This window comes from Mirounga leonina, unplaced genomic scaffold (assembly GCF_011800145.1).
Source record: "Mirounga leonina isolate KUSES-001 unplaced genomic scaffold, KU_Mleo_1.0 Mir_151, whole genome shotgun sequence".
In the NCBI taxonomy this organism is placed as follows: domain Eukaryota; kingdom Metazoa; phylum Chordata; class Mammalia; order Carnivora; family Phocidae; genus Mirounga; species Mirounga leonina.
Window position 1 is genome coordinate 79524404 of NW_023270377.1, and position 20520 is coordinate 79544923.

At 38.3% G+C, this 20520-nt stretch overlaps 1 protein-coding gene across 2 annotated transcripts in view; it reads right to left on the reverse strand.

Moving 5' to 3' along the window:
* Positions 1–9217: 9217 nt before the first annotated feature.
* EPC2 (enhancer of polycomb homolog 2) overlaps positions 9218–20520 on the reverse strand; it is a 124095-nt gene continuing 112792 nt past the window's right edge. Inside the window, exons 11-14 of one of the 2 annotated variants that reach the window (XM_035008074.1) lie at positions 15402–15532; positions 13638–13797; positions 12363–12696; positions 9218–11419 (exon numbers count right to left, since the gene is read on the reverse strand). In XM_035008074.1, coding sequence (XP_034863965.1) covers positions 11347–11419; positions 12363–12696; positions 13638–13797; positions 15402–15532 — 698 coding nt within the window. In that variant the 3' untranslated portion in view covers positions 9218–11346. Of the gene's footprint in view, positions 11420–12362; positions 12697–13637; positions 13798–15401; positions 15539–20520 lie in introns of both variants that reach the window. The other variant, XM_035008073.1, reaches the window with a different exon arrangement.

Genomic DNA, 20520 nt, shown 5'->3' on the forward strand with positions numbered 1-20520 from the left:
CTTCCTTCCTTCCTTCCTTCCTTCCTTCCTTCCTTCCTTCCTTCCTTCCTTCCTTCCTCCCTCCCTCCCTCCCTTCCTCCCTCCCTTCCTCCCTCCCTCCCTCCCTTCCTCCCTTCCTTCCTTCTTTCCTTTCAAGTAGGCTCTACACCCCACACAGGGCTCAAACTCATGACTCTGAGATCAAGAGCTGAGTGCTCTACCCACTGAGCCAACCAGGAGCCCCAGGAAGATCTTTCTAATAAAACAGTCAGGGTGGAAATAGGCTGCACTGGGAGGTGAAAGAACCCAAGGAATCACTTGGTGTTAGTACATTGGGTCCTAAAGCTGGGTATAAGTAAGAATTTTGAGTGGGGTGTGGGCAGAATTTAAAACCAGATTCCCAAGACTCATAGAATGAATCAGGATCCCTGGAGGTATAGCCCACAAATTTGTTTTTAAAGCTTCTCAAGAAATCCTGGTGTAATCAGACTAGCACCAATCATTCATTTATTTATTCAGGAACTACATACTGAGCCCTTACTACATTCCAGGCTGCTGTGCGAGGTGATGAGGATAGAGCCAGGAATAAGACATTGCTTCAGCTCTAATGAGACTGACAGTCTAGAAGGAGGAGGCACAGGCAACAAATAAATGGACAAATAAACCAGACAATTCAGGTAGTAACACATGCTATGACGAAGATGAAATAGGGTGAAGGGATAGAGAGTTTAGCTACAGAATGTAACAGGTGGTTGGTACTTCAGCTGGAAACTATGAAGAAGGAGCTATAGTCATGTGACAGTGTGAACAAAGAGTGCTCTAGACAGAGGGAGCAGAGCGCAAAGGCTCTGTGGCCACCAGAGAGGACACTGATTAATCAGATCTAAGAGGTGGGCAGGGAGCAGGTCAGCAAGGGCCTGTAGACGAGGGGAGGGAGCTGGATTTTTATTTTAAGAGTAATGTGAAGTCTTGGAGCTTGGGAACCATGTCAGGGGGATTCAAACAGTCCAGGATTTGGAACCAAGACCCAGGTCAGCTAATTTCAGTTCCCATCCTCCTCCATTGGTACAGGTATGTGTCTTTTTCTCCAGAGGGCCAAGATTCTTAAAATTTTATATCCCCAACAGTGCCCAAGGGTGTCTTAAACACAGTGAGTGGTCAATGGTTGCTGAATAAGATGATAAATTCAGATATTCTGAAAAATCAGTAAATAAAATCAAAAGAAGGCATCTTGTCCAGATTTCCACACAATGTCTAATGGATTTCTTGAATGCCGTTAGTAGGAGCTCACTACCCCAGTAATTTACCACTTTCTAGTGAAATTGCTAGTTTGAAAGATATATCTAATTTAAATACATGCAAATAATTATCTTTAATCCAATAAAATTAGGCCAAATTAGTGAATATAGGCAACACTTCTGAAAAGCTGGCTTGTAATTTTAAAAAACTTGTGTAATTTATTTTATTTTTTTAATATTTTATTTATTTATTTGAGAGAGAGAGAGAGAGCACAGGAGCAGGGCAGAGGGGCAGAGGGAGAGGGAGAAGCAGACTCCCTACTGAGCAGGGAGTTCCATCCGAGGACCCCTATATCATGACCTGAGCTGAAGGCAGATGCTTAACAGCTTGAGCCACCCAGGCACCCCAAAACTTGTGTAATTTAATGAACGTCTACTTGTCTGTAATACTCTTAAGTATTACCTTAAAGGCAAATGGACATTTTAAATACTAATTCCAAAGCATGCCATTTTTAAGGGTCCCTAACCTATACAATGTGTATGACAAACCATTTAAATGTTCATTAGTAACATGGCCATCTAACATTTTCAGACTTAGAACTAATTGCTGAAAACCACTGAAACAAGCATTTGTCGGACCAACGTCACGAATGTTCAAAAGTACACAGGAATTGGCAAACTTGTAGGGTCAGTCCTAGATTGGGCACCACCTACCTGTGGACAGGCTTCTTCACCTGTCTGGGTCCCCGTTTCTTCATATGTAAAATCATCAGTAGGGCTTTTTAGTGATAAAAAATCTATGCAATATATTGCCTAAGACAAAATGGAAAAAGGTAAAGCCCTTGAAGCAAGAGTTGTTCATCAATCATGAACATAGAGAGAAATTTCACCTGTGGTATTGGAAGTTGGGGAGAACAGCAACTTTCCAAAGCAGCCAGGACAGAATGGTTTACAGGTGAAAAATTAAGCCCAAGACGAGCCACCTCTGGAGGAGAACAGGTGTCAAAGATCAACAGTTGGGTACAAGTGTTATTTGCATTTTTGGGCAAACATCTGATGTGGCTTTGGTGTGAGCAAGCATCCTCCCTCCAAAACAGCTTAAGTGGAAAGCTTTAATAATTCATTACATTCCTTGTAAGTGTGTTGAAATCTGATTTTTTTTTTATAAAAATATACCCAGAAATCATAATGCATGAGCAAACATTGATTAGTCACAAAACCAAATATGAGTCTTACAGTAATCATTGATGAAGAAATATTTCTAGCTCACAAACACAATGATGAAACCAGCAGCTATCCAGTCTGTTCCCAGATTTTCTTATACTTGAGCATGACTGCTAATTCTGTATAAATATAAGTAGAAAAATAGCTTTTGGGACTCTTAAATCAAAGCCTATTTTCTGCCACTACCCACCTACAACCATCTGCTAGACTACGGATTAAAGAAGATGACAGCAACCCTCTAAGGATGCTTCACAAAGAAAACCAGTTTCAGAAGCCACAGGTCAAGCATTTTAAGCATAATTAAACTATTTTAGACTTCAAGTCTGTTTGGCTAATAAGTCCAAGAGAAATGAAATTATATTTAGTGAACACCATGTTTCGGTTTAAAATAACCATAAAAAGAATAAAAAATAAGAAGGAAATCTCTTGATTCTTATTTGATGGCACTAATTGTTATTCATTCACTTATTTGTTCAACAAATATTTCAACAAATATCATGTACCAGGCTCTGTGCCAAGTGCAGGAGATAAAACGGAGAGCAAATCCCTGTCATCATGAGGCTCATGAGGCAGATGAAGGGACTAGTAAGAAGACAAATAATATAATTAAAAGTATTTCCTTTGTATCATTCATAGATAAGAAACTGGGACGGAGAACACCAGAGGATGGCCGAAGAGCATCTCTCTGAGGAGGGGACACTCCAAGCCCAAAAGATGAGAAGAAGCTAATAGTCAGAGAGGAGTATTCTAGACAGGAGTGTCCTGAGGCAGGAAATCATTTGTTAAAGTCAGGATTGGATCTACCAGTGGGGCCTTGAGTGTGGTGTGGCAAAGAAGTAATTATGAGAGGAGTTTGGAGAAGAAGGCAGAACAAGACACAGAAGATCTTAGAATCATGGTAAGTATTTGGATTTTGACTGTGTAGAGAGCAAAATGGAGGCTCTCATGTCAAGCAGTCTCTCATGTCAGCCTGGGTCAAGCAACGACACAAGCAATTCAGCTACCGCAGCTAGGAGATACCGCGGGACCAACGTCAGCTGACCCCCTGGAACTGATGACGAGGAGAACCAGAGCGGGTCTGCAGACACCCCAAACTGATGAATCCCTTAATATAAAGGGAAGGATTTTGGCAGCAAACTGTCACTCTTCAGACCTGACCCAGTGTCTGACCACTTAAAAAAAGGCAACCACCGCGGAAGGCTCTGCCCGATGGCTCTCCCGACAGAACCGAGATCCTTCGCTGCCGGAACATCAGAAGCAGTGAGTGCTGAGAGCGGACCTGGACCAGACCGAGGCCTTCCCTCAACTGCGCGCCCCCAGACTGACTTCGCGTTTGGTTCATTCACTGCCCGCAAGCTTCTGTTGTCTTGTTCGTTGTGTGGCTTGTCTTCTGTCCTGCTCTGTGTGCTGTGGAAGAAGCCACGTTTAATCGCATGGTGAACTGTCATTGAGTTTGGAATCCTGACCCCGCTTTATCATTGTGATTCACCTTTGCTTTATGATTGGATAAAGCTGACATTGTGGAAAGACACAGCTCCTGCGTGTGCCTTCGTAGAGTGCTCCTGACAAACTGTAATGGAAGCAATGGGGAGCTTTTAGAAGAGACCTGAGGTCATATGATTTTTAAAGGATCATATTTGCTGCGAGTGAACTGATTGGAAATGAGCAAGAATCGAAGTGGGGAGAAGGGTCATAAGGCTGCTGCAGCTCAGGAGATGGTGGTGCTCTGGACAAGGAAGTGGCAATCTTAGCAAGGAGAAAAACGGATGGACGCCATATGTATTGGGGAGCTCATGTCAAAAGACTTGTGGATGGATTCGAATGGGGGTGGGAGGAGGAAAGGGAGGAATCGAAATGGTTAGGTGCGTGGAGGTGCCATGGCTGAGAGGGTGGAGCCTGGGGTGTGTGGAGGTGGCCTGCGGAGGTGGTGGTAGCTGATGTGGGAGTACACAGGCAAGACATGTTTGGGCATGTCTGTGAGACTTGCGAGTCCTGGTGTCAACAAAGCCTCGGATGTAGAAGAGTGGAATTCGCAGAGCAGAGGTCTGTGCTAAAGATTAACATTTTAAAGTCACTGGGATAAAAATGGTATTCAAATCATGGCAGAAAGGAGTACAGAGAAGCAAAGACGTCCTGGGAAAGAGAAGCTCCAGTGCTGTGTAAATGTTATGCAAGCAAAATTCTCCTGAACAGCTTCTTGAAGGCAGTAACTTTGTTCTTGTAGTCAAATACCTGAGTAGTAGTATACAGTTGGAAAGGGGATACTGACAGCCAAGGTCTAGAAAGCCTGAAGACCTCTAACACTGGAGTGAATAAGCATTTGAAAAGAGGTTATTAGATCATCACGGGGGAATAATTGTCTTTGAGCACAGTGACGTTCTGGAGGTGATTAGATTAGAACTTAGATTGCTTGGAATGGGAAAGTGTGAGGTATATTTACGAATTGCTGTAGAGAATCTAAATAACCACAATTTTAATTCATGAACTAAACATGAATTATTTTTTTAAAGCATACAGTCTCAAAACCTTAGAAGAGTGGGGGAACGGCATTTGTTACAAGGAATGCTTCATATTCAGCAGTATTTCTAGTGGCCATGGAGCTTGCTCAGTGAGAGGCATTCTTTGTATTAGGGACTAGGGAAATTATTAACCCCCGCCTCTTGACAGCTAAGGAAATCCCTTCTGAGCTTTTTAGTAAACTTACTTGCCCATAGTTAAACTAGTAAACAGAAAGATTAGACCAGTCATTCCTAACTTCACCTCTAACCAACAAACACCATCTGTTGAACTTACAAACAAAAAAACCAGTCAACTAACCGATCACATGAACAGACAAAAGAACTAAAACAAAAAACACTGGTATCCCGACCCACATTTGGAGATCTTGATTCAACCAGCCTGGGATGAGACCCCACACGTATGTACTTTTCAAAGCTCTCTGAGGTGCTTGTGATGGCTAGATGTGCTGGAGGGGACTTGAACTCAGGCTTTCTCATTGTGTCATTACTTGACTTTTTATCCCCCTGCTAAACTCTCATCACCTCTATTTCCTTACCAACCACACCTCTCACATCTACCCTCTTGTACTCTATCTCTGCATGGTTCTTCCGAAGGAAATTAGACACCCTTGGCTCACGGTTCATCCTCCCTGATGGCTCCCCCGTCTCTTCTGCCCCTCCCCACTCCTCTGCCACATGGGTGCTGAGGTTCGGCTGTTCACTCTTCTGCTATTCCTCCTCCTTTTCCACCTGATCTCATCCCCTCCAGCTCCCACAAGGCTTTCATGCCAGTGATGGCCAGGCTTATGGCCAGACTGAACCTGACCTCCTGCCTAACACCCAGGACTGTGGAATTTATGATTTATAAAATAGCAAAATGTTTGCACTACAGTGTACCTTAAATGTTTATCTATTAAAAATATGTTGTTCTTTTGAAGTTAATCCAAAATACTGAGGTGGGGGAAGGCAGGGCGAGCAGTCAGTGGACCAGAGCTAATCCAATTACACAGATGTGACAGTTACACCTACGGGTGGCCCTATAATTCCCATCTCCTAGTATCTATGTCTTTGTGTAATTCCCTCCCCTTGAGTGGGAGTGAGACCTGTGACTTGCTTCGAACAGAGTAGAGCAAGTGAAAGGATTTTACAAATGTGATTAAGGTTAGCTAAGTTAAAGCTGACCAGGCTGCATGGGCCTGAGCTAATCAGATGAGCCTGTCAAGAAGGCCTAGGCTTCTCTGAAGCAGAGACTTCACATAGCAGAAATACTCTTCCACTGCTATCTTCGAAGAAGCAAATTACTAAGAGTGCTATAGCCACAAGGAAGTGAAATGTCTACAACCTGAGGGAGCTTAGAAGTGAACCCTCCCCTCCTTGAGCCTCCAGATGTGAACACAGAGCAACTGCCACCTTGATTTCTAGCTTGGAGCTAGACCCTTAACCCACATATATGGTTTGTTTGTAATAGTTTATTCCTCAGCAGATTGCACAGACACCATGTTGAAAGTGGAGATCCTGCATCTTGGTTACCCCTGATTTGGGCTCATGTGGTCACTAACCAAAAGCTACTTACGGCAGTGAGAAGAGCACATGAGACAGGCATCAGTAAGACAGAACTGTGTGTGCCCACGACCTCCAGTGGCGCTGGCACTGAGCAGAGGAAGAACACAGAGTTCTTCTAGACACTGATGGTGAAAAGTTTTCGACATGGGCAAATGGAAAATGCGATTGCTGTAGAATATGCTGTTGACCAAATCAATAGTTTGTATACTGAAGGCGGAATAATTTTCTTTTTGTGATTGGAGTCAACCTAATTTTGTTCTAGCGATAAAGGTAATTGCAGAATCATAGGCTTTCCTGAGGATAATGTTCACTCTGAAGAGGGTCAATGTTCACTGATACTTTGTTGTCTTGACTTACAATAGTATTCTAATCAATTAGCCAGTGAAGTAGGGGTTTTGTTCAAATATGCAATGCTATTACGAGGGAGATTTCATGAACACAACAAAATGTCTCAAGTACACAAATACTTAAGTACACACAGAACTCTTAGTATGACACAGAAGACCTCATTTAAAGATAGCCCAAGCCTAAAATTTGGTACCAAGTTAGTCATTGCTGGAGAAATATGTGGCTGTTACCTTCTTCTCTGTGTTAAAATTTCAAGCTTTGCAGTAAGCCACAGCTAAAAAGTTTGAAGTCCGTGTTTGAAATAAACAGTTCCCCTTCGGATAATAGGAAAAGGAAAAGGCATGGTAGGAAGGTATAGAAGGTCTGGTTTGTTACTGAATCTTTTGAATGGTGCTGGTAAGTTAATGGATAGTGACAGTAACAGGGAAGGTGATTTTTCTTGAAAGTAAGGGAACCGCCTGGGGAAGTGGGAGATTTGATTCCCGTGGTATCAGAGCTGGTGGAGATGTTACAGATTACTTAATACCACCCATTCGTCCTATGATCCAAATTCAGAGATATGAAGATACTAAACTCACCTGCCAACGAAGTGGTAGAGAAAAGGGATTAAATCCACACTCACCAAATTCTCTGATATTCTACTGTACTGTATTGTCTTGTTTCCTTCACTGACACCTCTGAAGAAGATTTCTTGTGACTTTTGGAGACCTGCAGTCACTGAAGCTGGCTAGAATTATTGGTTCCACACAAACTCAGCTGCATTACATGATAGAATACAACTGTCCATATGCTAGTCAGCCTTGATGACATCAATGACTTAAAAAAAAAAAAAAAAGCAGCTCTGGACTGTCTCCTTGGGGAGAAACCAATGGCACATGGGCCACATTTAACCCTTCACCAAGTTTGTAAGTGGCCTCCTTTCTGGAGTTTTGGGAACTTGCTCATCTTACAGATGAGGAAACCAAGGTCCAGAAGGGGCTAAAACTCAGGCAAGTCCAGGCCCAGATCTAGGTCCCTGGCTCTGCGCTGATTGAAAACTGTAAGCACTTACTGGCTAGGTCTGGCCGACAGAGGAGGATAAATGGATTGGTTTGGGCTTGCTTGGCGGATGGCTAGAAGCCAAAGTTAGATCTAATGCATTCAGTCTTGGAAGCACAAAACAAAACATTGATTGCCTGGTGGTGTAAGAGTGGGGGAGGTTGTTTTCTAAATAAGGTTGAGGCTCTGCTTGCTATAGATGCTGCCAAGAAGTGGACTGAGAAGTACAGTAAGTAATTCCTTGAAGATAACTTCTTCCACTTTAAAGATGGGAAGCAGTGGTTAGAAGTGTGGTGACTACCTAAATTTAATTCCTGGCTCAGTAACTTACCAGATATGTGACGTAGGGCAAGTTACTCAATTTCTCCAAGCTTCACTTCCCTGATCTGTAAAATGGGGATAATACTGGTACTTACATAATTGTTAGGACAAAATGAAAAAGTCACTAAGAGAAAAGTACATGCTCCATGATGTTAGACATGAGTATATTCCAATAATGAAAAAAAACCTGTCTTACATGATATAATAGTGAATTACTTGAAATACACTTAACCTTTTGAAATTTAATAGTTTGCCTAGTTAAGGAATGAAACATTTCTGTCAAAAGTATGTATTATTGATCAAGAATATCTGTTCAAATATAGCATTATATTCAAATATAGCAGTATATTCTAGGGATAAGTTTCTAAAATGCTAGTCTTCTTGACTGCTCTCCTTCCCACAAAAAAACCACCTCGGTAATAAACACTAAGCACTAAGCACAGGTGCAAATACTGTATTCCCTCTTTTTAAAAAAGAATGTATGCGTGTGTGTGGGGGGGTATGAGTGTGTGTGTGATGTATGTAATTTTGTAAATGTGCCCTCCAGATATTTTTATTTTTCCTTTGGTCTTTTACAAAAGAAAGAAATGCAAAACATCCTCAAATATACTTAGAGCCACATCGTAATAACTGGTCATAATGATGATCTTGAAAGTTTATATAAATATTTCTGTTTCGAATTACAAGATACCCCAGGACATGAGAGTTACTCTTTTGTTTAAAAACAAAAAAGCACCAAAAACCCAACCTACTCTTGATCCCATCAAAAACAAAAAACCCACATTCTCCAAGGTCTCTGGAAGGTTACTGAACTACAAGTACCAACATTAGTTTCCTCAGAAAACCAAGATATGGTGGTACTGCTCAGTGAAGGGCCAGTGCAAAGACAAAGGGTTCTTTTTAATAACGTGAAAGTATTTCGTCACTTAAAAGTTTTTGAAAAGCACTGGGAAAATGTGCGTGCAAGTAACTGAAATGCCATCTGTGAAACAGTTACAACCACCAAAATAAGGAAGGCTTATTTTTCTATTTTACTTCAAAAGGAACAAATAAATTGGTCACCAGTCTTTGATAAGTTCTGGATTTGCCACATCTCCAGAAACTGTACAAATGGATAGTTCTTTTGTTTTACTTCAATTATTTATAACATGTATATCACATAAGGCAAATTCACTTCATGCTTTACTTAGTAAAATGGAAAAAAAAGCTTTCTCCAAAATTGGCACTAAAGTTGTTAAGTTCTTAATAGCAAGGAGATACATCCAACTAAAAGCAGAATGAACACAGTCATAATACAAATCAAATCAAAATTATTTCCTTTATATCATCAGCAATGAGTAACTCCAGAGGTAGTATGGCAGAAACGAGCATGGATCCTATCAGGTCACAACCAATGAAGAAATTAAATTTATTTTTTTCTGTGGTTTTGACCATAAATTGCTTTACACATTTAGGACCTGAATAAAAACCACTCTCAGCAGAAACCTTGGCCCATTAATTCAACTGACATATCAATTTACAACTTTCAGGACTGCAGATATAAAAAATGTAAAGTATAAAATTATGTAAGTTTGAAATGGTTTTAATCATATTCATTAAAAATATTTACATTTCCCAGTACTTACTTGACAAAACCCCCTTGCAATATATTTCTATTCTAAACTTTTATTTATAAAATGAGGCTCATTTATGAGATTTCAATGAATGTTATACTGCAAATTGCTTACATTCCGTAAAATATTTTAAGAACTTTTCATATCAAAGGTAGTTTATATTGGATTATCTGAAACCCAATAGTGCCCACAGATGAGCTTCTTATAATTCTTTTCATTAATGCTTGGAAAGCACTGTGAAAATGAAAAGTGCTGTTAAGTGCTATCATCTCCCTTAAGTTTTCACTTACGCTGTGTGCACATTGTGAAATAAACACATATGCAGCATGTCCATGTTTTGATATGTATTTTTATTTCCCTGCAGTTTTCACTTATCAAGAACAAGTAACAGGGAAAGTTGTCTGAACTAGTGCATAAACAAACATTCTGAAACACCACTACACGTATCTAATTTACAAGAACCGTATAAAAAAAGTCACTAAAACACTACACTATGAAGGTGTCCAACGCTTACAGTCAGACTTTTTCCAACCCGTTACTTGCCTTGTAGCCACAGGAAAACTCTCCAAAATTGAAAAGACAATCTTGCCACAACCCTCCCCCCCTCCCAACACCTGGGATGGCTCGATATCTAGACTTCCAATAATTATTGCAATGATATGATGCAATACATACCTGGTAAAATATCCTTTATGTGGTGTGTTACAGTTTTAAAGCCAGTTAAAATATGCAGTCTTCAGATAAAATGTAATCCTTGAAAAATTTTCTTATCTGCACAGTTTAAATGTGCTTTAGATGCATAATTTTTCCTAGTCCGTTTTTCCTGTGTAATTATTTTTTATAAACTGGTATTATAAATAGAAATATACATTCAAAATATATGGAAAAGTGAGTTACTACATTAAATTTGCATGTATCGATCCATCCCTTTCCCCTGCACAGTAATAGAAAATACTATTTTGCCTTGAACTTCATATTTGACAGTGAAATGCCACTAGTATTTACCAAAAAGTCCATCTAGTCAAATTGTGAAACAAAATGAACCAAGTGAAAACTTTACAGTTCCTTTAGAAAAAAATTACAAGAATTTCATTTCCTAGCTATGAATCTTTTACTTTTTAGACACAAAGTTGGATTTATTTTTACAAGATACAAAATGTAAACATGGCAAAATAAATAGTTAAAACAAGTGATGCAGGATCCCATTTCATGCTCATGATCCCATTAAAGAATTATTTTTTAAAATCCATTCAGTTGCAAATTCAAGTGCAAAAGCATGATGATGAATATCTACTATTCAAGTAACAGAAATAATATTGATGATACAAATAAACTATTTTACAAGGTAGTGATTTTCCCAATTTTACAAAATATACATCATATATCGATTTAATATCCGATATACTGTAGTCCATTTAGGTCCATTGTTACGCTCCGTGATCCACAGAGTGTCGCCTTTTGCATTCAGCTGGAATATGAATGACTGCACACCATCAGCACAGGTCAAAAGCCACATGTTTTAGGTTATGTCACTTCCATAGCTACTGTTGTCTCTGCTATTCCATTTAAGCCCAATCTTTCAGGTTCATGGTTCTCTCTAAAAAAAGGCAAAGAATAAAAATAAACATTAATGCTCTCTAGAATATGATATTATCAGTATTTACAGACACTTTTTATGTAACTACAACACGTATTTCACAAGAATATTTCCCATTTTTATCATTCCTATACAGGAATGAGGACAAGTTTTTTTCAGGTAAGAAATCCTATTAATTCCTAATTACTTGATTATAACTGTTTACTTAGGAAACAGTAATTTGACATAATATTTCAGTAGAAAGAAGCCAATGACAAACTACTCATGAAATGTAACACAAGACCATCCAAGTTTTTTATAACAGATGAAGCATATAATGCTCAAAAAGAATAATCATTAAAAGCACAGTATTACCTACTTTCCACTATAGGTTTAAGGTCATGTAGTTATTAATTCATGCACCTCAACTGTTTTCTGATTCACTATTCTCATGTATTAGTATCACAGAAAGAAATATAAAAACATATCCTGAAATACATTATCACAGATTTAGCTAATCCCAGAATATTCTCAATTTTAACATATACATAGAATAACTTACTTTCCCTTTGTGTATAATACTGAAGGGAACACAACAACTCCTCTAACCTTCCCAACTGTCTATGCTACAAAAAAGTAACAGAAGACTGAAGCTTCTAAAATATTTTTTGATGTATTTTTGGGGGGGGTCTGATAGTTTTCAATTTGATGTTTTTTCCCCCCCCTGTTTTTTATACTTCTGGTTGGCATTTAAACATCCTACTAGTGACCTCAAGCAAAATAGTCTAAGTCATAGAGCTCTACATTAAGCAGATCTCAGTATGTGTTAAAAAAGCAAGTCAATAAAGGGACATCTATTGCTTGGGCGGTAAAAAAAAAAAAAAAAAAAAGTCTTTTTCCTCCCACAGTATAGCCGCAGAGAGGGATGGAACAGTACAGGAAACACACACACACACACACACACCTCGCTATGCTGCTGATGGCACTGCTAGGAGTAACCTTTGGCACTCTGTCCATACTGGCAGCAACTGTGGCAAGTTTTAAGGCTGTTGGCGATGGTGCTGAAGTCCGTGTATTGATATGCACATTGACTGGAGAAACAACACTGACATTATTGAGGTGCACTGCATTTGTCAGGCAGGAATTGTTCATGGGAAGTGTCTGAGGACTGCTTGTGCACAATGCTGGGATTAAGTGGTTTGTAGTGGTGTGGCCAACTGTCCTTACAAGTTGTACAGCGGAAATCCCTGGGCTGGATGATAAAGCCATATTGGTGGAGTATAACGTTTTAGAGGTTCCTGAAGGAGGAAAAGAAAATAATTCAATTCGTATCATGAGACATTAATTAAACTCTCAAAAAATCAGGAGTTTAATAAAAAGTGCAAACACTGGTATACTAATTAAATACCAAGTTAATTTTCCACATACTGGCCTCTCCAAAGAGAGTTCCTGATCACAACATACTTACCTGTTACCACGCCAAAGATAGATCTTTCTATTGGCCTGCATAAAAGGGCTTTACAAAGTATTCTGCCGCATCCCTATTTGGAAAGTAGGAAATTGCGGGGCAGAGAGGTCCTCTCTGGAGGTTAAGAGCATGTGGAAATGAAAGTTGAATTCTATCAGAATTTACACATGCAAGAAGAAATCAGTTAGCAGAGGCAATCAGGATCATATGTAGATCTAAAAGCAAGTGGAAAAGCCTAGGATCTGAGTAGTAGTTGAAGGCTGATAGGAACAGCAAGTCATTGAGGACTCGGGGTAGTAAGAAGCAGACAAGGTTCCAGAGTAATACTGTATTTCAAGGGGAGGAGTCAGAGAAAGCAGTCTGATGAGTATGTGCTAGTGGGATGGTAAACCCAATTTCAAACCCCGGATCAACCTGGATTGCATTTTGCCTTTTTATCACTGCATGGATTAATTCCATGGTGATGGTTAGCAATTAGCTCAATATGTTTCCTAAGATGTGAGGCAACTGATAGTACATGAATAAAAGTAGGCAGGGTGGAAGTGCTACACAGGAATGTATCTAGTGGGTGCAGGAGGACAGGGAAGCAGGCTCTATGTGAATTCTAGAAAACATTCAGCTATTCCATGACACCTATCCATAGAAATTCTGAAGAGTCCTGACTGACTTCTTGTACAATGCTTTCCCCTTGCATTTAAATAAAAGCCATATCTCAAATCAGTGAGTTACAATTTTGAGCTAATAAAGTACCACACGAAACCACAGGCTTACCTGAAGGCTGGACAACACCATTTATGTTGTTGTGGCCAGTGTTCTGTTCCTTGGCTACCTCACCGCGACTCGGAACAGGTGCGCTGACCACTGCAGATGCAGCAAAGTGGGCGCTGGCTGAGTCAAGTGTTTTAGACATACAGTCAGAGGTGCTTGAGCCCTGTAAGATAAACAAAATTAAACTCTCAATTTTTCAGATGTGATTTCATGAACGTGACTATTTAAAGAAATGGGCAAACCAAAAGGCAGTTGCCTTTTTCATCTTGAATAGTTAGAGGTGTTCAGATTAAGAGATCTAGGACTCCACAGACTATTTTTGGCATATGAAAGCAGGGAATTAAATGACTAAAAACTGGGAAGAAGCAACTATTTTGGAGAACTAGGGAATTAAAAACCTCCAACCTTTAATACTCTACTGATTTCTCCAGTAAGTGTTAATGAAAGCCTTTAAAAATACCTGACAATCTAGACACTATGGAAAACATGAAATCAAAGGAACTAACCATCATTTTTGTCACAATGTAAGAACATGTCTGGCCTAAACCTGCAGCAGGCTAGCGACCCAAGAGATTCAGAAAAAGCAAACAAAGTTTAATGGCCATTCCTCTTGATTCTCTATGAAACTGGTCGGCTGTTAATAACAGCCAATAGCTCTAAATTTGTGGGACAGTCCCAAATCCACCTGGATGCTAGAGGAGTGCTGAGGGGTCCTGATGTCACTGAGATTTTCATGTTGTTGGATTCAGGATTTCCAAGGTTAGCGTATTTAGTGATCCCCTGAGAATGAATTGAACTTCCATCAGTAGACGCTGGCCTAAGAGATCTCACAGAATACAAGGAAGACTGAGCTCATCTCAGTTATTCCTTCAGAATTACTTTTGGAATTATGAAGCAACAAAACTTAAGACCTAAAACACTAGATGTCTTTCTTTCAGATGGCTCAAATTTGAAACATACTTTTCAATTAGTTTTATTTTTAGTGGCTTAAACAATAGAACCTTATTTTCATACAGTTCTGGAGGCCACGAGTTCAAAGTAAGTCTTACAGGGCTCATATCAAGGTGTTTGTTTGCAGGGCTACTTTCTTTTGGCAATTACAATATCATAAGGTATTTTTATTCTTATCCCTAGTGTATTCATTTAATCATGCCTATGGAAAACTTAACCTGGTGGCAATTTTTTTCTTCAGGGGAATGTGATTCAAAGAGACACGGGGCTATGTTGTTTAGATTTACTGCACAATTCAAGGGAATTACCTCTTAGCCCACGGGGCACATTCATATGGCACTTAAACACACAGTTTAAGAAGGGGGTGGGAAAGTTATATTCTTGGGAAAAAAAAAAAATAGGGCGCCTGGGGGGGCTCACTGGTTAAGCGTCTGCCTTTGGCTCAGGTAATGAACCCAGGGTCCTGGGATCGAGCCCCTGAACTAAGCTCCCTGCTCAGTGGGGAGTCTGCCTCTCCCTTTCCCTCTGCCCCTCCCCCCAACTCGTGCTTTCTAATAAATAAAAAAAGAAAAAACTAAGTTTTGAGGGCTGTAGGGGTGGGGATGATAGTTCTAAGAGCATATAATTCCTTCCACAAATTCTCAATAACCCTTTAAAACAACATAGTTTCTTTCCTAAATTATAAATACCATATTTGACTCTAGTACTTCCTTTATTTTATCAAGGTTATCCTCTGTGACTTGACTAAAATTGAACAAAACTATGTAATTATGAAAGAAAAAAAAAAACATAATCATGATGAAAAGACAAGCTTACCTGTGCTTTTGGATGTGTCTGTTGCGAGGAATGCTGAGACTGCTGTTTCTGCTGAAGCTGAGCAAGCTGCTGCCTTTGCATCTGAACTAACTGCTGTTGATGTGTCTGAAACTGCTCTTCTGTGATACCCCCTGTTACTGGTAAAGGACACTCATTTCAGAAATAAGTATGTTTTAAAGTACTTTTAACAACACAAGTAGAATACAATATAAAGTGATTGCATAATTAAGATGAAAAGCAACTGCAAATCATATATCTGCAAGAACCCAATAAAAAGCCAAAGTGGTTTATGCTAATATCCATGATCTTCTAATGTCACATGCTAAAAAAGTTCCTGTATGTAGTGTTTACTGTATAACATGGTTCTAACATGAAGATTCTAACCATTTATTCAGACTTAGTGTCTTTGAGATCACTCTTAGTTCACTATATCGTGGTAACTATGTAATGAGAAAAACTTTGCTTTTTATTACTATAAACAATAATAATGATTAAGTGATAGCCTTAAGTAAGAAAGCAGGACCATCTGGAAGACTATAAATGATCCTTATTGCTGGTTTCCATTTAGGACATTTTCTCTGATTACAAATCAGAGTAGAGGACAAAGATGTTCATCTAGTATAACCATTAACTGAATTTTAAGCCAATAGATTTGATGCTAAAATGCCTTAAGTTAAACCCAAAATATAAAAATAAAAATTTTAAGTTAAACCCAAATATAAATATGGGCTAGAAATCAGAGAATTGTTCAGAAAATTAAAGGCAGACTGTATCCTCCGATGTAATCAATTATGCTCTGTTAACAGAAGTTAGTAGATTTCAAGTAAAAATAAGACATCGAAAACTTTTGTTTACAAGATTAGCTAAGAAAAAGTTATACTAAGAAACATTTTTCTTCACTTTCATTCACTAATTTTCAAGTAGATCACTGATAAATTGACTTGAGGACACAAAACTATATCCAAAGTAGTACGTTATCAAAATCAAGAAATATTAAGTCCCATCAGAATACATCTACTACTAGAGTAATTTTGCTCTATTTTTCTTCATTGCTTTCTTTGCTCTCTCCCAACTATTTCTTTCAATCAGCAAGTATTTACTATATACGATGATGCAGAGTGCTACCTTAAGAGTTAAGAGAATACAGGGCAAAATAAACTAAAAGGGTCCCCGCTATAAAGTCCTGCTGTGTAGCTGGAAAGAAAAGATACATAAAAAGAAATACCAACTAATAGGAGTCAACCTTTAAATGCAATTGAGCAATCAAATCAACAGGACCTAAAGGGGTTTGGCTAGAAGACTACACCCTCAACCTAGGTTACTTAACTAGCCCCCCACCCCCAAGTTTTCCATTTGGTACAATTACAAATCAGAAATTTTTAAAAATGTGATGGTAATACAGCCTATTTTCTATGAAAAGGGAGTTGGGCCCCAGAGATGGACAAAGCATTAGATATGCTTTCATTTCTGTTCTGCAACATTATCATTAAAATTTGTACTGGACTATGAAGGAAAAACAGTTCTTAGATAGCAATTTTATTTTTAGAAGAGTAAAAGACCTGGGGCTACGATAGTGCTCACTCTAAAATTTTAATATTACCTGTATTTTTGAAGTACACATTAGTTATCTTACTGAATTACCAACAAAATCAAATGTTTTTCTTTGTTTGCACATGTTAAATTCACTGCAAGTGTTCTATTTTTAAATGAAAAAAATATTTTTAATTCTAAGTTTACAATCTTCAAAATCAAATGAAATGTGAAGTATTCATGAATTTCCAGCTGTTTGAAAACCTTGGGAAAGAGATGAAAAATAGTTTATTAGATAAAACGCAGGAAGGAAAAATCTTAAGTTAAACCCAAATAAATCTGTTTAAAGTCTTATGTGTATAGTGTGCCAATTCAAATGAAATGGACTTGGAATCTGGTGTTAGCATGGTCTACTCCCTCAAATCCAGCATTATGTTCATCTACAGCTAAGTTTTTTTTGTTGTGGTGAAAAGGTGGGAGGTTACAGTGATTAAGTGAGGAATAAACCAAATTAAGTGACTATACTTTTAATGGCTATTTCAAAACAGAGAGAAATGAGAACATTGAGAATCTTCTTCTCCAAAATCTTTTAATTCAGAAAATCATGAGTGAGATAGAAATCTAATTCAGAATAACTATGTACCTAAATTAGTAGAAAGTTCAAAAGCATTTTTTAATTAAAAAAATTACTTTCGGTTGGTAATCCATGACTAACAAAGTATTGCCAACTATAGGTGTTCTACTTGCTTTTTATGAATGGATGATCATTTACATATAAATTAAAAAGGAATGCTGATAAGACTGCCTCTTTTGCGGAAGAGAGGATATGTCTACTTATTGCCCTGTCCTGTTGAGACCATTAATTTGCTCAGGAACCCCATCCTTTTCCCCATAGAAAACTCATTAAAACCCCAACAACACTCAATCCAAATTACTCAAATTAATGGTCAGTGTTTCCTAACCTTTTTAAACCTAGGCTAACTTTGATGCCAAAAATTTCATCCCTGATCCCATTACTGGTTGGGAATGACTGATATAAACTCAATTTAATTCTATAATAAGGTAATGCTTTGAAAATGACATTTATTTTTTTTCTCTTCCCCTCAACTCAGTCTTAGCATGTTATATTCATTCTTGACATCTAATTCTTTCTTTACTATTAAGTTTTGTGCTTGAAAAGAAGCTGATGCTCCTCATTCAGAATTTTCTAGAGCATTGTTTAGTATTATTTTAACTCTTTAGACAAAAAGAGCAATTAGTAATTGTGGCACAGAATTGGTACACATACAAAACACCCTTTCATTTTGTTAGGGTGAACGGAAAGTGGTAAGAACTGTACTATTTTAATGGCACAGGCACAGTGGTGAATTTTCATCCTTAGGGTTGACTTAATGGTAGGTAGAGATAAGTAACTTGGTAGGTAATTTGAGAGTTCTTTCTCTACTGATTATTCTTCCTTTCATAAATTACTCAAATACTTTGACAAGAAATTTATTTTGTACACTGATTTGCAGTCATCAAAAGGCAAACGTTAAAACACGTCAGGAAAAGGTTGCAGTTATAGTGTGAAGAAATCTGTTTAGAAATGAGATAGAGAAGAGGGGACCCAGCCTTGGGGGGGGCGGGGCTGTAGAGGCAAAAAGGGGACTTGGGAACATACAAAACAGAAACCAATCTGCTTCTCCTGCTTAGGGCCAAGCCAAGTTCTTTCCACTAGTTGCTCCTAAGTTGCTAGCATAAAACTGAAATTTATGTTGGTCATAAATCTACGCTCTCCCACCCCTATAAGTCCTGTCAGTTTAAAAGTAACCACAAGGGTGCCTGGGTGGCTCAGTCGGTTAAGCGACTGCCTTCGGCTCAGGTCATGATCCTGGAGTCCCTGGATCGAGTCCCGCATCGGGCTTCCTGCTTGGCAGGGAGTCTGCTTCGTCCTCTGACCCTATCCCCTCTCAGGTGTTCTCTCTCTCTCAAATAAATAAATAAAATCTTTAAAAAATAAAAAAATAAAAAAAATAAAAGTAACCACAAATCTGACTGTTTTGTGAAGGGAGCAATAATTCACTAATCTAGATAGATGGGAAATGCCCTTTTACCGGAGTAAGAAGTTTTCCAAATCTCTGTGGTTAATACATGATAAAATATGGATACACATATTATAGAATTTTCCTCTTTATATATGCAAATACATCATTCTATACACTAGTGGTGTATTTGCATTTCTAAATATTTTGTGTATATAACCAATAGTCTGTTTTTCACTAAAGCCCCTAAACTTTCTGGTTTTTTTTTTTTTTTTTTTTTTTTCTGGCTCATTACCCATCTAAGATTCATCAGCTGCTTTACTCACCAGATGAATCCATGTATTTTTTGTTAGAATACTTGTCACCATCCTTGGAATGTTGATTCTGATTTCAAAAGTCCTAGGCATTCCTCATTTCATCTTTCACCTTTCAGGTATGTGGTTCCTGTATGGTGGTCTGTTAGGCTGATTCCTTATTAGCTTTCCCTCTCATATTGTGACAGTGATCCATCAAAAATATACTCAAGGTATCTCCACTATATTTTACACTGGTTTAATAATTCTAAACCCCTAGATCACTGTTTCTTGAACTTGGGCCCACAGAAGTATTCTTGAGTATGTGGGAAATCTTTACATGTATTTGCTAACTTTTGTTTTGTTGATAAACTAAGAAGAAAAATCTAATAGAAACACATTCTGGATCTTCTGGATGACCATCTCACAATAGAGTATGAACATATGATTTTTTGTGCTTGTGTGTGCCTTTTTAAAATTATTTTTAATGCAGTGTTTCTCTAAGTGGGCTAGTACAATCTGTATTCTTGGGAAGCTATGGATTTTTTTAAACACTAGCCTAGACCAAGTTTTCATAGTTTAATGAAGAACATCTAATATGGTAGTAAAGATTATCTAAAAGTCAAAATGAATATATATTATCCAGTATATCTTCATCTACAGGGTAGGTCTTTGTTACAAAAGTCTTAATATATGCTTTATTGAAGCAATGCTGACTATATGCATTTTTGTTTTAAAAGACAGATCTGGGGCTGACGGGGGTGGGGAAGACAGACAACCTATTTTAAACTTTGTAGGTCTTACAGAGGAGTCAGGTGAAACTTCACATAAACCATCGGAGCTACTGTGAGGATAAATCTTTCAATCCTTGAAAGTTGACATTATTTGTCTAGGACTATACATATCCTATAATGTAACTCTCACAGTTAAAGGCAAACTAATGAATAGACTGCAAAACTGTAGGGGTACAAAGGGTGAAGATGGGAAGTGAAGTCAGGGATGAAGGGTGAGGGGATGAAGAATGAGGAACAAATGAAATGTGAAAATAAAGACCCATTTAGGGGGTGCCTGGCTGGCTCAGTTGGTAGAACATGTGATTCTTGATGTAGGGGTTATAGGTTCGAGCCCCACATTGGATGTAGAGATTGCTTAAAAATAAAATCTTTAAAGACCCATTTAAACTTCTGATATCCAACCTAAATAGTTATAACTGAAATTTCAGTATTATTTCCTTTAGTAGTCAAACTAAAATATTTTAATTCCTGAAATCTGAAT